A 19,708-nucleotide genomic window follows, 5' to 3' on the forward strand; every position below is an offset into this window, starting at 1 on the left:
AGGTTCTACCTCAGGGCCGGCCAACCTGAGGCTGGCCAGCTGTTGCTGGACTACAACTTCATCACTTTCACAACCAGCTTCAAGAGCAGAAGAGAAGGCTCCCCAGCCCCGCCTCCCTCCTCTTCCCTGATTGGTGGCGCCTTTGGCTGACGCAGTTCCCAGAAGAGCCACCAGGGGCCGCTGTAGAACTTCCAAAGTGAAGCCGCGTTTACCGCAGGTTTCGGTTAGGCGCCGCCGGAAGTGACTTCTGGGCCGCGTTGATGTCACGCGCGTCTCTCTAGGAACACACCGGAAGCGGTGCCGTGCCTAAAAACCAAAAATGCCCACACGGCGGCAACGGGCGTCGAGTCTAGCCTAGGAACAGAAAACTCAAGTCAGGATCATGGCGCTTTCTCCAAAACGGAGATCCTAAATCCGGGGAAGAAGGCGAATGTCTAAGCGGAAGTGACACGACAGGAAAAGGGGTAAGGGCGCCCCCTACGAGGACAGGTTGCCATTAGCAACGGAGGGCGGTTTGAAGGGGGCGCGGCGCGATGAGGGGTGTGGCCTGAGGGTTTCCTGGTATGGCTCTGGGCGGGACCGCCCAATGGGGCGTGGTCTGATCGATGGTTGTGTGAAGGGGCGGGGCCTGGAGTGGGTGGGGCTCGTTGAGGGGGCGGGGTGAAGTTGGTCGAAGGGGCGGGGCCATTGTGGGCTCTGTATTGGGAGGGCAGACAAATTTGCAAGCTTCCTTTCCTCACTTGTTCCTCTCTTTCTGGCTTGTTTTCTGCTCAGGCCGCCATGGCAGCTGTGCTGGAGAATGGGGAGGAGGAGGAGGAAGAAGGAGTCCTGGCAGCAGCAGCCCCGGATCCCTGCGTCGCTCTGCGGCTGGTGGCCGCCGCAGCCTGGCACGTGGTCCAGGAGCGCCGGATCCGTGACTTCCCCCGTGTGCTGGCACTGCTGGACGCGGTGGGGGAAGTGGCTCCCAACCTGGTGCACTACCGGCACCTCGCTAAGCTGCGCCTGGGCCTGCAGGCCAAGGTGAGGGGCCCCGGAGGGCGCACTGCTCTGTGCGGCTGTCGCGCTCTGATGGGGTGGGGGGGCGACCTCGCATAAAGCCCGGCTGGGTCTCCATAGCGTGGCCAGGCTTGGTTTTGACTGGGGTTTCCACAGTGCTGTGCTTTCCTTACCCCACCCCACCCCTCCCTGGACACCTTGCCTGGGACCATCCCTTGATCTCTCTTTTCATCAGGTGGTCATGAACATGCTTCAGGAGGAACAGCCAGATGGGAAAATCTACAGTGCCATAGATACATACTTCCCAGAGGATGAGCCTCCATCCCACCCCAAAGCTGTGAGTGCAGCCAGAATTCCTACTCCTCCACCACCCGGTGGGCCACTGTGTGAAACAGGATGCTAGACTAGATGGGCCTCCTTGGGTCTGATCCAGCAGGGCTGTTCTTATGTTGTTCTCTGGTGTTTTTCTGAGCTGGACAGCCCAGCTCTTCCTTGAGGGGACCCTTCCCCCACATTGCTGCCATCCTCCTTTCTTTCATCACAGACTGCTCAGGACTTGGAATTGGTGGAAGCCGCTCAGGAAAACTTCCGGGATCTGGTGCTGGGATTGCTGAGTGACCACAGGCAGCGAGAGAAGTATGTGCAGGTGAGTCAGGTTTGGAAAACAGGCCGGAAAGGAGACTGTATTGGAAGGACAACCCAGCTGGAGAAAGGGGGTCAGAGGGTGTAGGATGGCAAGCAATCCTGCGTGAGGCCAGGTGCTTGTTACGGCGGTGCAGAATTTGCTAGACTTTTAATCTGAGCTCATAAAACGGCTCTTTTTTTCTCATACTTTTGAAGGAACACCTGGAAAATGATTATGGAGAAGCTTTCCTTCGTGTGGTGGAAGAACTGTTCTGTGATTACTTGTGGCAACTGGAGAGCACTCTTCCGAAGCCCTGCTTCCAGCAGGTACTAGGCAGGGGCAGGAGCAAGGCATGGTCGGGAACTGAGCGGGAAGCCAGCGCTGCTTTCCGGTGTCTACAGTATCCTGGGCTGGTGCTGTAGCTCAGTGGCAGAGCATCTGCTTTGCATACCGGAGCTGCCCGGTTAAAAGGATCTGAGGGAGCAGAGCTGGCAGAGATCCCTACCTGTGTGAGAGATGCTGCCAGCTTGGGCCTGGATGGACAAGTGGTCTGACTGACGCGGGATACAGCGGCTCCCGATTTGGATGTACTGCCCTTGCCCTCCTCTGCTAGGATCTGGGGAACTGGAGTCTGGGCATGGAAGGCCTTCAGATCAGCATCTGATCAGCAGGGAGCCTCATCCTGACAGAACCCCCCCAAACCCTGGCCTGTCCTACCTCTGCCTTTCCCTCCCCAGCTGCTGGAGGCTGCCTGCGTCCAGGATCCCAGCCAGCCTTCCCCAGACCCCAACATCCTCCACCAGTACCTCACAGACATGGGGTACCAGAACACTGGTAAGTGTGCAGTCTGTGATGCCTGGAATCTCCCACTCTGTCCCTTTGCCCCCCTCTACCCACCTGTTTCCTTTTTCCAGCTTCTCCTGCACATCCGCCCCCTCCCAGCCAGATGAGCCCCCCATTCCACAGTGAGGAGGAGGAAGAGGAGGGGCCTAGGACCCCGGAGCCTTGTCAATGCCAATCAAGCCCAGGCAGGGGCAGAAGAGAGAGGAGCCACCCGCCCTGTGCCCAGGAAGTGTAAGAGCCGGCGGGTCCCGTGGCCTCATTGTCCCATCCCTGCGGCTTCTAGACAGCTCACTGTGTCTTCTTTTCCCACCTTCAGGGATTCCCAGAGGAACCATTCAGGCCTCCAGCTGCCGGGCGACCAGGAAGTGGGTAGGTTATGCTGCTTCTCTGGGTCCCTGTCATAGGCAAGCCCATGTTTGCCCTCTGTAGGCTGGATTCATTAGGACAGGGGCTCTCAACCTTGGGTCCCCAGATGTTGTTGGACTACAACTCCCATCATCCCCATTTGCCTTTTCCATGGTGGCTGGGGATGATGGGAGCTGTAGTCCAACATGATCTAGGGACCCACATTTAAGAACCCCCTGTATTAGGGAATCTAGCCCTATTACTACTTTTATTCTGCTCCCAATGTGCAGGTTTACCAAGAATATTGGGACAATGTGGGATATAGGGGGCAGGGTGGGCAACCAGATTGTGAGGGTGGGTCTATAGTGCCTCCTTGGCAAGGTGCCACACCTTCCCCTGTTGCCCCCACACAATGACCCTCCTTCTCTCCCTCTGTCTGTGTGGGGGGCTCTGTCCCTGTCCCTGTGTGTGTTTTGCCCTTCGCCTAGTTCTTGAAATTCCTGCCCCCTCTGGTAAGGGGGGTGGGGATGATAGAGGGCCTCGGGCAGGAGGATCCTGCGTGGCCAGTCGACTTAGGAAAGCTGCTTGTGGAGGCCGCTGGGACCCCTGCTAAGTGCTGAGCGGCAACCCCACATTCCTCCTCCAAGTGAGATAAACGTGTCCACCTTGGGATGGTCCCGAGGGGCCAGGCGGCCAGTAGCAACTGGTGCTCTCCAGCCGCGTGCACACTTGGAAAAGATGCTGCCTTGACTGGGAGGGAGGTGCTACCGAGCCCACTGACCACCATCCCCTGATCTCTCCGCAGACCAATCTGGAGACATGGTGTCGGATTCCAGCAGTGGGAGTGGCAGCCCGCCTTTCAGGAAGGTGAGGCCTGTGTCCAGTGTGGGGCCCCAGCGGGGAGAAGGAAGCCCAGTAGGTTGTGGGGCTGGGAAGGAAGGCGTGTGGGCTGGGGGGTGCTCAGACCTGAGACCAGCAGGTGGTGGCGGTGTAAGATGGGGGATTCTTCTGGAAAGATCCCCCGTCATCAAAGCGGTGTTGACAGAAGTGGGTTGAGGCTGACCCTGGGAGGGTGCAGGTGAAGGTTTCCTCTCAGGCTGCGGGGCTGCAGGGCCACCCATGAGGGCTCCAGCAGCCGTGTGTTTCTTTGCTTTTGTCCAGCAGGGTGAATACCAGTGCACCCACCACAACACCCTCATCCCCACACTCCAGGAGTACTTCCAGAGCAGCAACCCTAGTGGCGGCAGCAGCAGTGGGTGACTGTTCCCTCCTCACACCAGGAGGAGCCCACCCCCAGACCCATGCCCTCCTCTTTCTCCCAACCCCAGGGTGCTGGCTTTTCAGACTCAGTGACTTCCCTCAAGGTGTGATGGCCGTTGCCTTGATCTTCTGAATACAAACACAGACATTCTGAGTGCCAAACTTCACTTTATAGCTTTATTTTGGGTTCAGTAAACAGTGTAAAAATTTCCATTTCATTACCCGGTTGTCTGCTGCAGTCTGTCTTGGGGAAGGGAGGATGGGAAACGATGGGGAAGGGGCCCCATCCCTGGACCCTCGTGAGGGGGAGGAGGTGGCCTTGCTCCCTTTTGCGCTGGGCTCATGAAACAAAGATGGAGTCATGTGGTACGGAAACCACTTTGAAGATCACAGTAAGCAAAAAGTGGCGCATGATTGCCAGTAAATAAGAGATGTGCCCACAAATTGAGAAGTGGGGAAGCCTGACCCCACACTGGAACAGAGGCTGCTAGCAGGCTTCTCCACGGAGTGAAAGGAAGGACACGGAGGTTTTATTTGGTCAGTGCCAGGGACAGTTGGGGGAACCTTCAGGACTGCCAGCCTGTCCCCAAATGGCCGGGCCTCCTGTATGACTGCCCCCCACCAAGGTAAGTGGGCTTGGGGTGGAGAGGAGGAACGCCACCCAGGAGCTAAGTCGCACCTTTGGAGAGGACGAGGTCAGGACTGGTCTACCTCCCCAAAGATCGGGTTGGCCTGCTGGGTAACCCGGATGAAGGTGGTCCTGCGACTGAGCTCCTTCAGCTTGGCAGCCCCCACGTAGGTGCAGGTGGAGCGGATGCCCCCCAGGATGTCCCTCAAGGTGTGCTCCACGTCGCCCTTGAAGGGCACTTCCACCACCTTTCCTTCAGACGCCCTGCAGAGCAGAAACAGAGAAGTCAGAGAGGAAGAGGAGCTTCCCTTCCTCTGCCCACTCCCACTGCCAGGTATTACACCAGAGGCTGGCAGGAGGTAGATGGAGATCTGCTGGTCCATTTCTGGGTCTCCGAGGTGCATTTCTGGCACCTGAGGAGCAACAACAGGAAGGCAGCAGTCCCAGGCACACTTATTTGTTTGTTCTGTCGGCATTTGCCTCTGAGCCTTGCGGTTCTCCAGCTATAAAACGGGACTTTGTGCTTTAAGGGTGTGGCAGCATCAAGCCACACACAAAATGTATGACCTGTCATCGCTGGCCTAGTGCTACTTGTGTCTCTCTCAGCCTCTCTGATCTCAGCAGGAGGAGTAAGTGGCCGCCTTGAGCAGGTCTTTCCGTGGCTCTGCTGCCCAGTGGTAGAGTTTTGTGCGCAAAGCCACGATCCGTGGTAGCTCAGAGCAAGCCATGCCAGTCTGTCGCTCCTGAGGGGCAGGAGCTAGCGGCTTCTGCCCTCCGAGCCCCCAAGTCGGTCAGCAAGACCTGAAACCTGCCCACCCCTGCATCACAGGAGCCAGCAACCTCCCACCCATCATGGGCCTCCTTAGAAACCAGGTTCTCCCTTGTCAGCTGTTCCACCGTGGAGACTCACCAGAAGGAAAGTTGGGGGAGCCCATGAGGCCCTCCTCCTCCCACCCCTCGCATTCCATTCTCCGACTGCCACTTTGGGAAGGCAGCATGAAGATCCCGGTAGAAAGCCCCACAGTGCTGGGGGGCGGGGGCTGCTTCATTGAAACCACGATGGGCAGCTTCACGCGCCACCCCAAACCTACTGGCCCAGGCGGTAACTGATCTCCCTGCAACGCTCTGAACCCATGCCAAGGCAGGGACCTGGGATTCCTTCCAGGCACCAAACGGAAATGCGTGACCAAGATCTGAAGCTGGCTCGCCAAGCCAAGTGCTGCTCACCCTGAGGGGCACGTGTGTGAGCCCACACTTGGTGAATTGTTGGTCCACTCTCCTGAATGGCTGCAAGGTTAAGGAAAGCTTGCCAGCTGAAGGACAGAGGGCAATTTTAATCGGTTGTTCCCTGGGCAGGAATCGCTGTGGAATAGGAAAGGGGAGGGAGGTATTCCGGGGCACCGTACCTATACTCCGCAACGCCTCCAGCATATTTCTTCATTGCCACCTCGGAGCTCATGCCATAGAAGAGCCGGTACTTCTTGCCCCCCTTCTCAATGAGCTCCCCGCCGGATTCCGTGTGCCCGGCCAGCATCCCGCCAAGCATGACAAAGTCCGCACCGGCACCTGTAGCAGGAAGGGCATCGGAGTGGAGTGAGCACAGGCGGAAGGAGAGTGGGTCTTGTGGCAGCAATTGTCCCCTTTGCTAAGCAGGGCCCATCCTGGTTTGCATTTGAATGGGAGACTCCAGGGGTGAGCACCTTAAGAGCTTCCCCTTTGGGGAGGGGGCCGCTCTGGGAAGAGCAGCTGCCTGCTTGCCTGCATGAGGTCCCAAGTGCCCCCCTCTGGCAGCATCTCCAGATAGGACTCTAACCTTGGAGAAGCCACTGCCAGTGTGTGCAAACAATATTGAAAGAGATGGGCCAAGCGTCTGACTCAGTATAAGGCTTCCTATATTCCTATGAAGCAGCCTCATTGGAGCCCCATTCAGAGACTAAAGAACACACTTCTGTGAGTGTGCACAGTGGTGCAAGTGGATCGGAAGTCCCCCCCCCGGCCTGTCAATCAACGCCACGCCCTGCTGCTCACTCACAGAGCAGGGTTTGTGTGGAGAGGGAAGCTCCCTAGCTGTGGTGGTGGTGAATGCTTCTGTGATTTCGTGACTGTGATCCACCCCGACCAATTACCTAATAAAACAGGAAGGAGAGAATTTTACCAAAGGCCTTTGCCACGTCCCCTGGGCAGCTGCAGCCTCCGTCCTGTAGAGGAGAGAAGACAGAGGGGCAGGCTCAGCTTTGCCTTTTAACCTTCGAAGGCACGGGCTGCCAACGTGGCCTCCCCACCTGTTGCTGGACTGCAACTCCCATCATCCCCTGTGCCATCGTGGGAGTTGCAGTCCAACATCTGGGGAGCCAGCGTTAGGAACTCTGCCCCATACGGACAGGGGAGAGGATGCCCAGTGGCTTCAAGTGGACATATTCCAAGACCCAGATTTCCAGCAGGTAGCTAGCGGGGCAGCCAGGGAGCAGGCCTTCCCTTGATGAAGGGGGCCTGAAGGGTTTCCTTCGGTAAGGAGATCCGACTGGCCTCCAACAAGGCTCTCTGGCCACTAGCCTACCCCACCCTGTGGGGGATTCACTGCTCCCAGAACTCCAGCAACAAGGCCGGGCTTCTCACCGAGATGATATGCCCATTGAGACCGTGGGCAGCATCGGCACACTCCATGACAGCGCTGAGCTGGGGGTAGCCCACCCCGGTTTTCTTCCGCGTGGTGCAAACTGAGCCTGGAATGAGCCAGGTTAAGGGGTTCAATAGAGAGGAGAGCTGGTCTTGTGGTAGCAAACCTGACTTGTCCCCTTAGCTAAGCAGGGTCTGTCCTGGTTGCATATGAAAGGAAGACTTGATGTGTGGGCACTGCAAGATATTCCCCTTAGGGGATGGAGCCGCTATGAAGAGCAGAAGGTTTCAAGTTCCCTCCCTGGCAGCATCTCCAAGATAGGGCTGAGAGAGATTCCTGCCTGCAACCTTGGAGAAGCCGCTGCCAGTCTGTGAAGACAATACTGAGCTAGATAGACCAAGGGTCTGACTCCGTATATGGCAGCTTCCTATGTACACTTAAGGAAGCATGGGGTGGGTGTTTAGATGCCCCATATGCCCACTCTAGACATTATGGAGGTGCCCCTTCCCCACAAAAGGGTCCTTTCCATCTGGATCCCACAGTCACAGCCTCCCTTCTCCCCCACGGCATCCTCGTAACAGATGGGCAGCACCCTTCCATCCGGATACCCCTCGCTTGACGTGTAGTGGCAGAACTCCAGTCCTTCAGCTTTAACCCCCAAGGTGTGCACCCATCTTCTGATAGCTACCTGGTCCGATCCCCACTTTGATTATGTCGGCGCCTGACAAGATAAGCTCTTCCACCATCTCCCCTGTCACCACGTTCCCAGCCTGTGGATATGAAAGAGAGAGACTGAGAATCCCACAGGAAGGCTTACTCAGGTAAGACTCTTATATTTAAATTATTTATTTAAAATACTTATACCCTACCCCTCCAGCATACTACAGCTTGGGGTGGCTCACAACATTAATAAAATAGATACATTATATAAGACAATAAAAATTAGTAAAAGTTAAAAAGTTAAAAGATCAAGCTAAAACCACTTTTTAAAGTTCCAGATTTTAAAAGTCTCAAATTAAAAGTTAGAAGTAAAAAAAGCCCAAAACTAAGAAATATAAGCAGAAGTTAAAAAGCCTCACTAAAAAGATGGGTCTTTACTTGTTAAAAACACTGAGGGAGGGAGCATGGAAGCTCTTTCAGGGAGGTGTTCCAAAGTTGAGGGGCCACAACTGAAAAAGCCCAGTCTCTATTCCCTGCCAGCCAGATCTCTGTTAGTAGTGGGGCCATGAGCAGGGGCTGAGATGCCGAACGGAGGACCCTGGCAGGTTCACTGAAACCCAGTTGAAAGCCATTGAAACCCAGACTAAAAGACCTGGGTCTTTCAGCAAACTGTACCACGGGGCAGAGAAGCAAAGTCTGGGACCTTCACAAGGGAGGCACCTTCGTCCCATGATGATAAACTAGAAAGGCACCACTGTAGCAGAACTTGAGGAAAGTGAAACATTGTACCCTTAAGGGTGCCCTGGAAGAGGAGGGCGGAATATGATCCGGAAAGACCAGAACGTACCATAATGGTATGATGAGGAAACCGCTTGCGCACATCCCTCAGGAACTGGACAAAGTGTTCGGAGTAGCCATTGGCCACGTCTAGGCAGATGTAGCGCACCTCAGGCACCGCCTCCAGGATCTGCTCCAGCAGCTCGAAATCCGATGGACCAGTCCCTGAACTGGCTGCCACATTCTAGGGAGAGGCAGCACGGTTACCCGCCAGGAAGGGATGGCGAGGGCCTGTGGGCATGAGGAGGGAAGGCTGTCCTCCACCAGATCTCCAAAGGCAAGGACCACCCCAGGAAGGAGATAGAAGTGGGGCTGCTCCAGAGCTACACTGAAGCAAAGGACAGGCCAGCGAATGTCTCTGCTCACCTGCAGGCAGTCTGGATTCTGGGCTGCGAACTCCTTCCACTCTTCCAGACTATAATGTTTGTGGATGGTCGTGAAGAGGGAGAACTGGAGACATTAAAAGAACCAGAAGCATGAGACAGCGAGGAGAGAGAGCCAGCCAAAGGTAGATCTGGTCTGATATTTATCAGCAGCTCTTCCCCTATCCACCCTTTGGCAGCGCCTTTACCATAGAAGGGAAAGGGGACTGCACTAAAGGTTTTCCAAGGGGCCAATGAGCTGAACATGTGGCTAGGATTGCCCGAGACTGGTTCCTGCCACTTACTGTGCTGGCAAGGCAGGAAGCCCTTGAGGTGCCCAAGTGATCAGGTCTCTTGACAGTGTCCATACCTTGCAAAGCACTTTAGCCATTTCGAAGGTGCCCACCGTGTCCATGTTGGCAGCAATGATGGGGATCCCGGTGTATGTTTGCTTGGAGTTGCGGAATATAAAGGATCTCATGAGATCCACCTAGAAAATGGGAGAGAGAGAGAAGAATGACGGCATCCATGGAGGGCACCTGGTCTCACCTTTTTGAGGCATCAACCAAGATCAAGAATCCAAAGGTTTCTTTCCTTTGGAAAGAGCTTCTCACCTCGCTACGGGACTTGAGGGTACTCCGTTTAGGTCTCAGGAGCACATCCTTGAAGTCTAACTTAATGTTGTTGTCGATGTGTGGCATCTTGGACCCCTGGGGAGAAAAAACCAAGAGACGTCTAGGGTTCCAGAGAGGAATCCCATTCTGTTCTGCCCAGGGCTAAAAGCTTTAAATGGTAGATAAATGTTTTCGTCAGTGGGACAAACGAAACTGTGAGGTGAGAGCACACTGGTTTATTTGCGCGCGGAGGGTGGGGGGTATTTTACATCTGGTAGTGTTCCCTCTAACAGGGATCCCCAGATGTTGACTACAACTCCCAGAATCCCCAGCTGCAATGGCTTTTGCTTGAGGATTCTGGGAGTTGTAGTCAACAACATCTGGGAATCCCTGTTAGAGGGAACAGTGCTCTGGTATATTATCAGAGAACAATATTCCTTGTAACAATTAGGGTAGGTTTTGTTCATCAGTGTTCTTACCCGTTTGTGAACTGCCTCACTTCCAGCAACCACAGTAAGTTAACAGCCTTTCATAACCTCTTCTCTGGCATTAGTCTTTAGCTCTTTTGCCATTGGTCAGCCCACGTCACACTGCGGGGGGAAAACACATCCCTGACATCTCATCTTCTCACCATAGCTGAATCTCTGCTCCCTCCCAGAGAAGTTTGCAATGGCAGGTGTAGAGGTAGAGATTGGGCCTGCTTGTTGACTGACAACGAACAGTCATTCAACAACCAGGCTGCCACTGCAAAATTCAGGCCTGTCGCTGTAAACTTTAGGCCTCTGAGCATGCTCTCTGGTATCATCTCCTAGGGATGATCAGAAACCCACAATCCTTTGGGTGACCTCTCTCATAGGTGCACCATCTCTCTCTATCAACAGCTCCGAATTCCATGGCAAAGCAGTCATTTATGGCTTCTGGCTTTGCTGGGACAGTGCTCCAAATTCTTATGTGAATCACCGCTGTTTTCTAGTACTAAGACCACCACCCATCCAAACTAGAAGCTAGTTCCACTGACTGGAAGTAATTCCGAGCCTGCATATGACTGCAGCTTTTGAGCATGCTTAGGCAGAATCCAGCTCTCTTGAAATAAACTGATGCCACTGGGATACTGCTGTTAGTCGTAGGGCTGGCCTGGCGTTTCCAGCAATTAGCACCAGTCTCTAGGTTTCTACTAAAAGCAATCCATAAGATGTTCATTATGGCTTGATATTGTGAAAACAGTGGGGGAGGGGGAAGCTCTCCAGAAATTATGCATGGGAGGAGAGCTGGTCTTGTGGTAGCAAGCATGAATCGTCTCCCTTTGCTAAGCAGGGTCTACCCTGGTTGCATTTGAATGGGAGATGACGTGAGTACTGTAAGATGAGGCCACTCTGGGAAGAGCACCTGCATGCTTGCGGGCAGAAGGTTCAAAGTTCCTTCCCTGGCAGAATCTCCAAGACGGCTGAGAGCAGTGTTCCCTGTAAGGCACGCGCATGTGCGCACGCTCACACGTTTTGTGATGTCCGCTCAGTTAATTTTAGATCCCACTCAGGTTTAATCAGGAAAGCTCCATTCTGAATATATGTGCACACACACTGCCTTGATACTGCCACCCAGAACAAAATTCATTCTGCACACAGATGAAACAAATTAGAACCCTGGCTGAGAGTGAGGGAAACTCCTGCCTGCAACCTTGGAGAAGCTGCTGCCAGTCTGTGTAGGCAATACTGAGCTGGATGGCCCAAGGGTCTGACTCGGTAGAAGGCAGCTTCCTATGTACTTCAGTCAGAGCTGGCAACCCTAGTTTGCTGCAAGACGAGTCACGCCAACCTTCACCCTGATCCTTTTTTCCAGAACTCTGCTTAGGAAGCTGGGACCTATCATGCCAACCTTGAGTCACCAGCCAGTGCCTATAATCCATTCATAGGGAAGGGGGTGTGGTTCACATCAGAAATGTGGGGTGAACTGGGGAGGGGGCAGTGGGGGGACCCTGGTTAACCCCCACTTCCGCCTCTCCCCTTTCCCCCTCACTCAGACTTCCGGTTGTGGCTACCGGCTCTTAGAAGCGAAGCGTCAGCGTGAGACTCCGTTTTGCAGCCGACGGTTCTGCCGGGCCCCCTACAGCTCTTCTCCTCTCTTTCCGTCTTTTTCTCTCCGACCCGTTAACCTCGTCGCGATGGCTTGTGGGTGAAGTAGTCTCCGCTCTGACTTCCTTAGGGTAAAGGATACTAAAATAACTACAACTCCCATAAGGGAACGCGGCAAAACGTGTTCAAGGGACGCAATGCGTTGACAGCGCCGGCAAACCCGCGAGCCAATCGAATCCGGAGAATAGCTGCCTGAGGGAGAAAAAGACTAAAATTCCCAGCAGAAAAAAAACCGCACGACGGGGAGGGGGGGGGCGGGGGAGCTTCGGAACGCAATCTTTATTTGTCGCAATGTCTGATGGGCAATGAAGTCACTTTGCTTTAAGGTCTGGCCAGTATAGTAAAAAAATGAAAAAAGTTTTATGAGATCAAAAAATTCAGCCGGTCTTTAGATTGACTGTAGCTGTGCGACCGTTTATGTGACCAAATTATCCATACGGCATGAAAGAAACGGGAGGGTGAGCGCAAGGCCTCAAGGGAAATGTAGTCCGCTGCTCTTAAGAGCAATAGGTCCCTTGTTTGGGAAAGACGACATCTCCCACAATGCACTGGGGGGCAAGCTTTAAAGCTATCATTCAAGTCAGGAATTGAACTGAGAGGGCGGGGGCGAGTTTTTTGTGTGTTTTTTTCGTTCTAAATTTATTTGCCAGCTTGTCCGTTCTCAAAAGATCAAAATAAACGAAGGTGAAGGGGTTTATTTCGTTTCGTTTTGTTTTTGCTGCTTTGGGGTGGGGATTGAGCGGTGGGCGGGGACGCAGGGGTGACGTCATACTGAGGCGCCTGGCCGAGAGGAGCGAGTGGGCGTGAGTAGAAGGGTCCAACCAGGTTCTTCTGCTTCCGAGGTCAGAGGTTGGGGCGTGTAGTGATTGAAAGCAGTTGTTCACGATGCTGATCAAAGTGAAGGTAAGGCGAGGGCTTCTCCTCAGGGAGTGGGGGTCCGCCCGGGTAGCTGCCACCCTCCCACCCCCGCTGCCCCCCGCGGTGCATTGTGGGAGAGGGGCAGGCCCCAGCCAGGCCCTGTATGGGGATGCTAGTGAGAGGAGGCCTGGCAGCCGCCGGCCCACAACTTGCTCACACACGAACACCCCCCCCTTTATTTTCAATGGCCAGAGAGCCTATACTCTCTAACCGCTGCACAGCAGGCAGGAATTAATCAGGTGGAGCTGTTCTCTTTGCTGTGCTTAACCTGCTGAATCTCTGCTTGCAGAGGGCTGTGCCTTTTAACAGCTACCCAACAGGCAGGAATTAAACAGATGGAGCTGTTCTCATCCCTCTGTACAACCTGGTGAATCTCTGTCTGCCACACGCCTATTAATCTAGAACTGCAACCCAAAGGGGGAATTTAGGAGAGACCAAGACATACCCATCTTTGGCTCACAAGAATACCTTGAAATTGATTGTAAGCGCCCCTATGGGTAGGTTTGGTAAGATTGTTTGAAACACACTAAGTTATATCCAGGACATCTTGATGTCTCCCCTCTCACTTGTTGCTGTAGTTGCTGCTCTCCCTTCGCTTCTTGTATGGCTTTTAAATAAAATGTACTGCTCATAAGATAACTTGAGGACTTGGCATTTCACTTGCTGTTGAAACTAATACAGTTCACAATTGGGCTGCTGCTTCCTCCCTCCGATAACTCCTCCCTGTCACCCTTGCTATTTCATATATCTGGGACTGCCTCTCTGAACATCTGTATTTAGCTGCCTCCCTCTGCTTCAGATCCCTCCTTAGAGCCGCCTTTTCTGTGAAGCCTTTGACTGCCGTGTAGCTGTATATGGTTGTAACAAAAGCTTAGTATGTGTTGCTAAAATAAATAATACAGGTTTTCTTCTTGTTTACCCTGCCTCTCTCTCCCTCCCCTGTTGTCTCTCCTGTGTGGAATTGTATATTGCAATCTCCTCAGGGCAGGGACCTGTTCTCTCCTATACTTGATATAGTGCCTTGTCCATCATTGGTGGTATAAACTTAATTTTGTTGTTCACGCCACAGTTCTCGACATGCCTGACTCAACATTGAAGCTGAACTGTGAAATTAACGTTGAATTGTGAACTGCATCGGTCAGACACTGAAGTCTAGAGCCTCATCCCTGAGGATGCTTTTTCAAGCATTTAAGGGGATTTGGTTGGAATCTTGACATCACTTAATAGAGCGATAGGCTATGTGATGTCTTTTTCTATTGTTTAAAAGAGAGCTTCCTAGACAATTGCAGAATCTTATAATAATTTACATATTTCTGTAATGCAGTTTAAAGGCAGACTTCTTGGAGCCCTGCTGGAAGAGAAAAGCTGGTCTTGCAGTAACAAGCATGAATTGTCCCCTTTGCTAAGCAAGTTTCACCCTGATTTGCATTTGAATGGGAGACTACATGTGTGAGCACTGTGAGATATTCCCATTTAGGGGATGGGGCTGCTCTGGGAAGAGCACCTGCGTGCTTCCAAGTTCCTTCACTGGCAGCATCTCCAAGATAGGACTGAGAGAGACTCCCCCTGCCTGCAACCTTGGAGAAGCCGCTGCCAGTCTGTGTAGACAATACTGAGCTAGGTCTGACTCAATAGAAGGCAGCTTCCTATGTTCCTATAGGTAGTTACCCCCAGCATGATATTACTGCTACTGTTGCTTTTTCTTGTGATTGTTTACTTCTTGTACCACACCACAGCAAAGCTCTCTGAGCAGTTTACACTTAAAATACAATCAAATATTTATTTTATTCATTTATTCAATTTCTATGCCACCCTTCCAAAAATGGCTCAAGATGGTTTACACAGAGAAATAACAAATAAATAAGATGGCTCCCTCTCTCCAAATGACTGTCCAAATGGCCAATTACTCTCCCCCTGCTAAATAAAGAGGATCACCACATTAAAAGATGCCTGTTTGCCAAGTTAGCAGGGGTTGCTAACTTACAACAATATTACAAACAAAATACAAATGAAATTAATAAGAACAAGGAATAAAGACTCCAACTTTTAAAAAATAACCACAGCAAATAAATGAAAAGCTCATTGAAATAAACCATGTCCTCCCTTTGCACTGGAAGGTGCATGCTAGGGAAGAGGGTTGTCCAAGTGCTGGTTACCTTCTCTATAGACCCTGGTGCTGTCTGGTAATTGAACCACACCCCAGGAATTCCAGGCTGTGAAAAATGCAAACACCTCTGTCTTGACCAGTTTGACGAAGCTTGCTGCCAAGGAGTTGCACTCGGGATGGCAAGGTGGACCAAAAAGGGAATTGCCGTTTCCCCTCCCTGCTCCCCCTCTGTCAGTCACCCACCACCTCTGGTGTATGCGTAGGGCAGTAGAAGGCAGCATCCCCGGGCCCTGTGGCGGAAAGAGGCTAGCCGTTGCTTTGCTGCAAGTCAGAGGCTCCCAAACGTGGACCCCCAGGTGGTGTCGGAGTACAGCTCCCATCATCCCCAGTCGCAACAGCCAAGGCTGGGGGTGATGGGAGTTGCAGTCCAACAACATTTGGCGACCTGTTTGAGAACCCCTGCTGTAGGGAGTTAGTAGACCATCACAGGGTAGAACTGGCAGGAGTGAGGAATGCTGGCTTGGCTATCTTTGGCCCACACTTTGGAGCGTGATGAGAGCAGGAGACAAGGGACAGTGCTCTTGGGTTTCTTCCCCGGAGGAGATGGAGTGAATTGAAAAACCGATATTAGAATTGATATCCTAATGCAAAATGGAACATTTTGTTGGGTCTTTACAGAAGACTCTGGCCTTTTACTTACAACCTTAAAAAATAGTAACTTTTAAATGTGGTTTTAGCTTGGTCTGTTTAATAGTATTTTTTTTTAATTGTTTTATATTGTATCTGTTTTATCAGTGTTGTGAGCTGCCCCGAGTGTGCTGAAGCAGAGAGGCATAAACATTTTTTTTATAAAAAGCTAGCTAGATGAATAAATAGAGACCGAGGAAGGGCAACCTGCCTTCAGGTAGCAATCAGGCAGTAAAGGTAAAGCGTGCTGTCAAGTCGGTGTCAACTCCTGGCGCCCACAGAGGCCTGTGGTTGTCTTTGGTAGAATACAGGAGGGGTTGACCATGGCCTCCTCCCACGCAGAATGAGGTGATGCCTTTCAGCATCTTCCTAGATCGCTGCTGCCCGATATAGATGTTTCCCATAGTCTGGGAAACATACCTGTGGGGATTTGAACTGGCAGCCTCTGGCTTGCTAGTCAAGTCATTGTGCCCCGCTGTGCCATTAGGTGGCAGTACTACCTGCCTTTTGTAGTAGCTGAAAAAGATTGCTGGACTATGTAAGAGAGGAGGTGTTGGGATCCTTCAGTGCCTGAAGAGGAAAACAGGACGGTTTCTGAATGACAGAGCACCTGCTTTGTGTTGAGTCCGCTGCGTCAGCTATTTCAGAGGAGCTCAGGTAGCTGCTGCCAGTCCGAGTAGACAAGGCTGGGCTAGGCGGACCAGTGGCCCAACTCAGTATGAGGGCGCTCCCTGCGTTTGCAGCCCTGGTGCAGGTTCACCTCTGGACTTGGATGCTCTGTCAAACTGTGGAGTCTACTCAGCAGCAGCAGTTTCTCAAATGTGCTGGAATGCTGGCGGGCGCTCAGTCGCTGCTTGTGCTGACGGCTATCTCTCCCTTGTTGCAGACGCTAACTGGAAAAGAGATTGAGATCGACATCGAGCCCACAGACAAGGTACCGGCCTGGGGCGGACGTGCCAAACGCGGCGAGGGTTACTGTGTCGCTTGCTTTCCTAAGCTGGAGCCCCAAAGAGGGCCTAGGCCTGTGGAAGGGCTCCTCGGGCAGAAGGGGGCATTTCCCCAGCCGCAGTGCCTTGGGCTGGTGCCGACGGCAAGGACATCGCCTGGCCTCCCTTCACCTCAGTTGTGGAGGGAAGAGGGTGCCGTCAGCCCCTGGTCCGTGCTGCTCTGTACTGGGATCAGCTTCCGTGGAGGAAGGGAGCGGGGTCTGGGTAGCACCTTCACTCCTCCTCTGCAGACGAGGCTCCTCACTGCCTGGCTAGACAGCCAAAGCAGATCTTCCCTCCTACCTCCCCATGGCACGCCAGGCCATTGTCGAACTACAACTCCCATCATTCCCTGCCACAATAGGTTGCCCAGCAAGGCCCCCTTCTGAGACACCCCGGGGATTTCCTGGGCAGCCGCTGTGTCTCCGTTGTCTGGGCAAGCAAATCCTAGCCCTTCTCCAGTGCCAGGCCTCCGTTGCCCTGGCAACAACTAAACAGGATCCTTGCAACTTGGACGGGGCAACTTTTGGGTCCACCTCAGAGGAGCGTGGCCAGGTCACGTGACCTGTGATGGTCGCGTGATTGTGACCATCGGAGCAGGGCGGCCCAGATCCTAGCCAGTTGCTTTTTGGACAAGAGCTTGTCTTTCCCCTTTTAGTCTAGGTGACTCGATGCTTAAGGCACAACCAAGATCCGGAGGGTGGTGGGTTTGCAGGTCACTTGATCTTATACCAACGACGGACTAGTTTAAGATCAAGCAGTGATGGGGCTGTTGCTCAGTGGCAGCATATCTGCTTTGCATGCTGAAGGTCCCAGGTTCAATCCCTGGCAGCATCTCCAGGTAGGACTGGGAAAGACTCCTGCCTGAAACCTTAGAGAAGCTGCTGCCAGTCAGAGTAGACCCTTCTGAGCTGGATGGGCCAATGGTCTGACTCGGTAGAAGGCCGCTTCCTATGTTCTTGTGTTCCTAGACACGAGTCTCCAAGTGGCATCGCAAGCAGATGGATGGGGTCTCTGCCGTTGCTGTCCTCCAGAGCTCAGCGCTCTTGACAGCCTTGCCTCCCCAGATGATGTTGGACTGCAGCTCCCATCCTTGCTGGCCATTGTGGCTGGGATCATGGGCGTTGTAGCGCAGCAGCCTCTGTGGGGGGCCCAGGTCAGGAGCCCTGGACTAGCTGGAGAACTCCCCCGGAAGCCTTGTTTCTCTCAAAGAGACTTTCCCAGCACACTGTCCTGAGGAGCTGAAATGAATGAATACTGCCTACTGAGCCAGGTGCAGCTCCAAACAGCTCGGCATTGATTTCTCTCTGTCTTCCTCCCCGCCAAGGTGGAGAGAATAAAGGAACGGGTGGAAGAGAAAGAAGGGATCCCACCTCAACAGCAGCGGCTCATCTATAGCGGCAAGCAGATGTGAGTCGGTCAGGCGGGACGTGTGTTCTTGTGACCGCTAGGAAGCCTGCGCAGCCTGGGTGCATGGTGGCACAGATGTTGCAAAAACCTTCCCCTTAGAACAGACAGTCATCAGATGACTTAGGGGAGGAGAGCTGTTCTTGTGGCAGCCAGCATGGATTGCCCCCTTTGCTAAGCGGGGTCTGCCCTGGTTTGCATTTGGATGGGAAACTACATAGCAATAGCAATAGCACTTACATTTATATACCGCTCTATAGCCAGAGCTCTCTAAGCGGTTTACAATGATTTAGCATATTGCCCCCAACATTCTGGGTACTCATTTTACCGACCTCGGAAGGATGGAAGGCTGAGTCAACCTTGAGCCCCTGGTCAGGATCGAACTTGTAACCTTCTGGTTACAAGGCGGCAGTTTTACCACTGCACCACCAGGGTGCACAACTACATGTGTGAGCACTGTAAGCTATTCCCCTCAGGGGATGGGGTCACTCTGGGAAGAGCATCTACTACATGCAGAAGGTCCCAGGCTCCCTCCCTGCAAGATTGGGCTGAGAAGGACTCCAGCCCACAACCTTGGAGAAACCGCTGCCAGTCTGGGTAGACAGTCGTGAGCTAGTTGGGCCAGTGGTCTGACTCGGTTGGAGGCAGCTTCCTATGTTTGCAATGTCCCTAAGATGACCTGGGGTGGTGTGTTCTCTGCCACTGGGTGCAGACGGTCTGTCGAAAGTGTGTTGCTGCGGCTGAGGCCCTAACCCCTGCTCTTGTCTTTCCCTTCCCCAGGAACGATGAGAAAACTGCAGCCGACTACAAGATCCAGGGCGGGTCTGTGCTTCATTTGGTCCTGGCACTGCGTGGGGGGGCCCCCCGATGATGGACCCTCTTCCCCTGGCCTGCCCCACCCCTCTTTCCCAGCCCTCCCCCAACCCCCACAAAGGACAGATCTGCCCTTTTGCAACTGGGAAGCAAGTAGGCCCTAGTTAACGGCACTCCCACACACACACGCGCCCCTTTTCCTGCAGAAAGAGGGCCTCCACCTCCCTGGATCTCCCACAAGCGGAAGGAGGCGCTCTTTAGGAGGGGGGCCCTTGGCAGCGTCCCCCATGGCCCAGGCCTCCTGGCGACTTCCTGAATGCTGCTTACGCGTCGGCTGGTTTTTTCGCACCCCTGTTCAGATGTTTCTCCCCCTTTGTTGGAATGGCTGGATGTTCAATAAAAGTGTCTCAACCTTCGGGGTCCCTTGAGATGCGTGACTTCTGGGCTTGTTGGTGTTTGTTGTGGGTTGGGGGCTCAGCTCAGAGTTGGAGGTGGCCCCCTCTCTCTCTCTCTCTCTCTCTTTCTCTGGCATCTTCAGCAATATCGGGTGGTGCGGGCCCTTCTCCTAGGGCTTGTGAGCCTCAGGTTGGTTCAAAAGACATTATTTGCATACGTATACCCTCCTTTTCAGCCAAGACAAGGCAACTTAAGGATTGAACTGTGACTATGGCTGTGTGGAGGTCAGTGATGCATAGGGTTTTTTTTGTTTTATTTTACATTTTATCTCCCGCTCTTCCTCCAAGGAGCCCAGAGTACTACATACTTAAGTTTCTCCTCACAACAACCCTGTGAAGTAGGTTAGTCCGAGAGAGAAGTGACTGGCCCAGAGTCACCCAGCTAGTCTCATGGCTGGATGCGGATTTGAATTCGGGTC

General features: G+C 53.2%; 3 protein-coding genes across 8 annotated transcripts; 2 read left to right on the forward strand and 1 right to left on the reverse strand.

Annotated features, from left to right (window-relative positions):
* The first annotated feature begins 185 nt into the window (after nucleotides 1-185).
* On the forward strand, nucleotides 186-4,290 carry TINF2 (TERF1 interacting nuclear factor 2). 3 transcript variants are annotated; one of them, XM_053261315.1, is made up of 10 exons: nucleotides 186-464; nucleotides 775-1,020; nucleotides 1,232-1,333; nucleotides 1,541-1,642; nucleotides 1,837-1,947; nucleotides 2,359-2,455; nucleotides 2,536-2,695; nucleotides 2,781-2,833; nucleotides 3,615-3,676; nucleotides 3,971-4,290. In XM_053261315.1, exons 2-10 carry the CDS (start codon nucleotides 781-783, stop codon nucleotides 4,067-4,069), a joined length of 1,026 nt encoding a protein of 341 aa, XP_053117290.1. In that variant the 5' UTR covers nucleotides 186-464; nucleotides 775-780; the 3' UTR covers nucleotides 4,070-4,290. The 3 variants fall into 3 exon arrangements, with proteins under 3 accessions (XP_053117290.1, XP_053117292.1, XP_053117291.1); XM_053261317.1 differs by having other exon boundaries at nucleotides 3,974-4,290; XM_053261316.1 differs by lacking the exon at nucleotides 186-464 and adding an exon at nucleotides 470-561.
* Nucleotides 4,228-12,072, reverse strand: GMPR2 (guanosine monophosphate reductase 2). 3 transcript variants are annotated; one of them, XM_053261312.1, is made up of 11 exons: nucleotides 11,823-12,070; nucleotides 10,267-10,377; nucleotides 9,788-9,883; nucleotides 9,544-9,663; nucleotides 9,178-9,261; nucleotides 8,822-8,995; nucleotides 8,003-8,084; nucleotides 7,314-7,420; nucleotides 6,853-6,895; nucleotides 6,104-6,263; nucleotides 4,228-4,961 (listed from the first exon to the last, which is right to left on the reverse strand). In XM_053261312.1, exons 3-11 carry the CDS (start codon nucleotides 9,872-9,874, stop codon nucleotides 4,766-4,768), a joined length of 1,053 nt encoding a protein of 350 aa, XP_053117287.1. In that variant the 5' UTR covers nucleotides 9,875-9,883; nucleotides 10,267-10,377; nucleotides 11,823-12,070; the 3' UTR covers nucleotides 4,228-4,765. The 3 variants fall into 3 exon arrangements, with proteins under 3 accessions (XP_053117287.1, XP_053117288.1, XP_053117289.1); XM_053261313.1 differs by lacking the exon at nucleotides 11,823-12,070 and adding an exon at nucleotides 11,660-11,803; XM_053261314.1 differs by lacking the exon at nucleotides 10,267-10,377 and having other exon boundaries at nucleotides 11,823-12,072.
* A 97-nt stretch (nucleotides 12,073-12,169) lies between these two features.
* On the forward strand, nucleotides 12,170-19,262 carry NEDD8 (NEDD8 ubiquitin like modifier). 2 transcript variants are annotated; one of them, XM_053261321.1, is made up of 4 exons: nucleotides 12,170-12,242; nucleotides 16,515-16,562; nucleotides 17,942-18,024; nucleotides 18,802-19,262. In XM_053261321.1, exons 1-4 carry the CDS (start codon nucleotides 12,222-12,224, stop codon nucleotides 18,890-18,892), a joined length of 243 nt encoding a protein of 80 aa, XP_053117296.1. In that variant the 5' UTR covers nucleotides 12,170-12,221; the 3' UTR covers nucleotides 18,893-19,262. The 2 variants fall into 2 exon arrangements, with proteins under 2 accessions (XP_053117296.1, XP_053117297.1); XM_053261322.1 differs by lacking the exon at nucleotides 12,170-12,242 and adding an exon at nucleotides 12,671-12,819.
* Nucleotides 19,263-19,708: the final 446 nt, after the last annotated feature.

The sequence above is a fragment of the Hemicordylus capensis genome, chromosome 6 (genome assembly GCF_027244095.1).
Source record: "Hemicordylus capensis ecotype Gifberg chromosome 6, rHemCap1.1.pri, whole genome shotgun sequence".
Taxonomy (NCBI): Eukaryota; Metazoa; Chordata; class Lepidosauria; order Squamata; family Cordylidae; genus Hemicordylus; species Hemicordylus capensis.

What these genes read in the sequence shown, in the direction of transcription:
- TINF2 (XM_053261315.1), top strand. Translation starts at nt 781, where the DNA reads ATGGCAGCTGTGCTGGAGAATGGGGAGGAGGAGGAGGAAGAAGGAGTC. An exon ending in CGAAGCCCTGCTTCCAGCAG is followed by an intron (nt 1,948 to 2,358) that starts GTACTAGGCAGG and finishes TTCCCTCCCCAG; the next exon opens with CTGCTGGAGGCTGCCTGCGT. An exon ending in CCGCCCTGTGCCCAGGAAGT is followed by an intron (nt 2,696 to 2,780) that starts GTAAGAGCCGGC and finishes TCCCACCTTCAG; the next exon opens with GGATTCCCAGAGGAACCATT.
- GMPR2 (XM_053261314.1), bottom strand. Translation starts at nt 9,874, where the DNA reads ATGCCACACATCGACAACAACATTAAGTTAGACTTCAAGGATGTGCTC. An exon ending in AGAATCCAGACTGCCTGCAG is followed by an intron (nt 8,996 to 9,177) that starts GTGAGCAGAGAC and finishes GCCTCTCCCTAG; the next exon opens with AATGTGGCAGCCAGTTCAGG. An exon ending in GGAGGCGTTGCGGAGTATAG is followed by an intron (nt 4,962 to 6,103) that starts GTACGGTGCCCC and finishes TCTGCTCTGCAG; the next exon opens with GGCGTCTGAAGGAAAGGTGG.
- NEDD8 (XM_053261321.1), top strand. Translation starts at nt 12,222, where the DNA reads ATGAAGTCACTTTGCTTTAAG. An exon ending in ACATCGAGCCCACAGACAAG is followed by an intron (nt 16,563 to 17,941) that starts GTACCGGCCTGG and finishes CTCCCCGCCAAG; the next exon opens with GTGGAGAGAATAAAGGAACG. An exon ending in ATCTATAGCGGCAAGCAGAT is followed by an intron (nt 18,025 to 18,801) that starts GTGAGTCGGTCA and finishes TCCCTTCCCCAG; the next exon opens with GAACGATGAGAAAACTGCAG.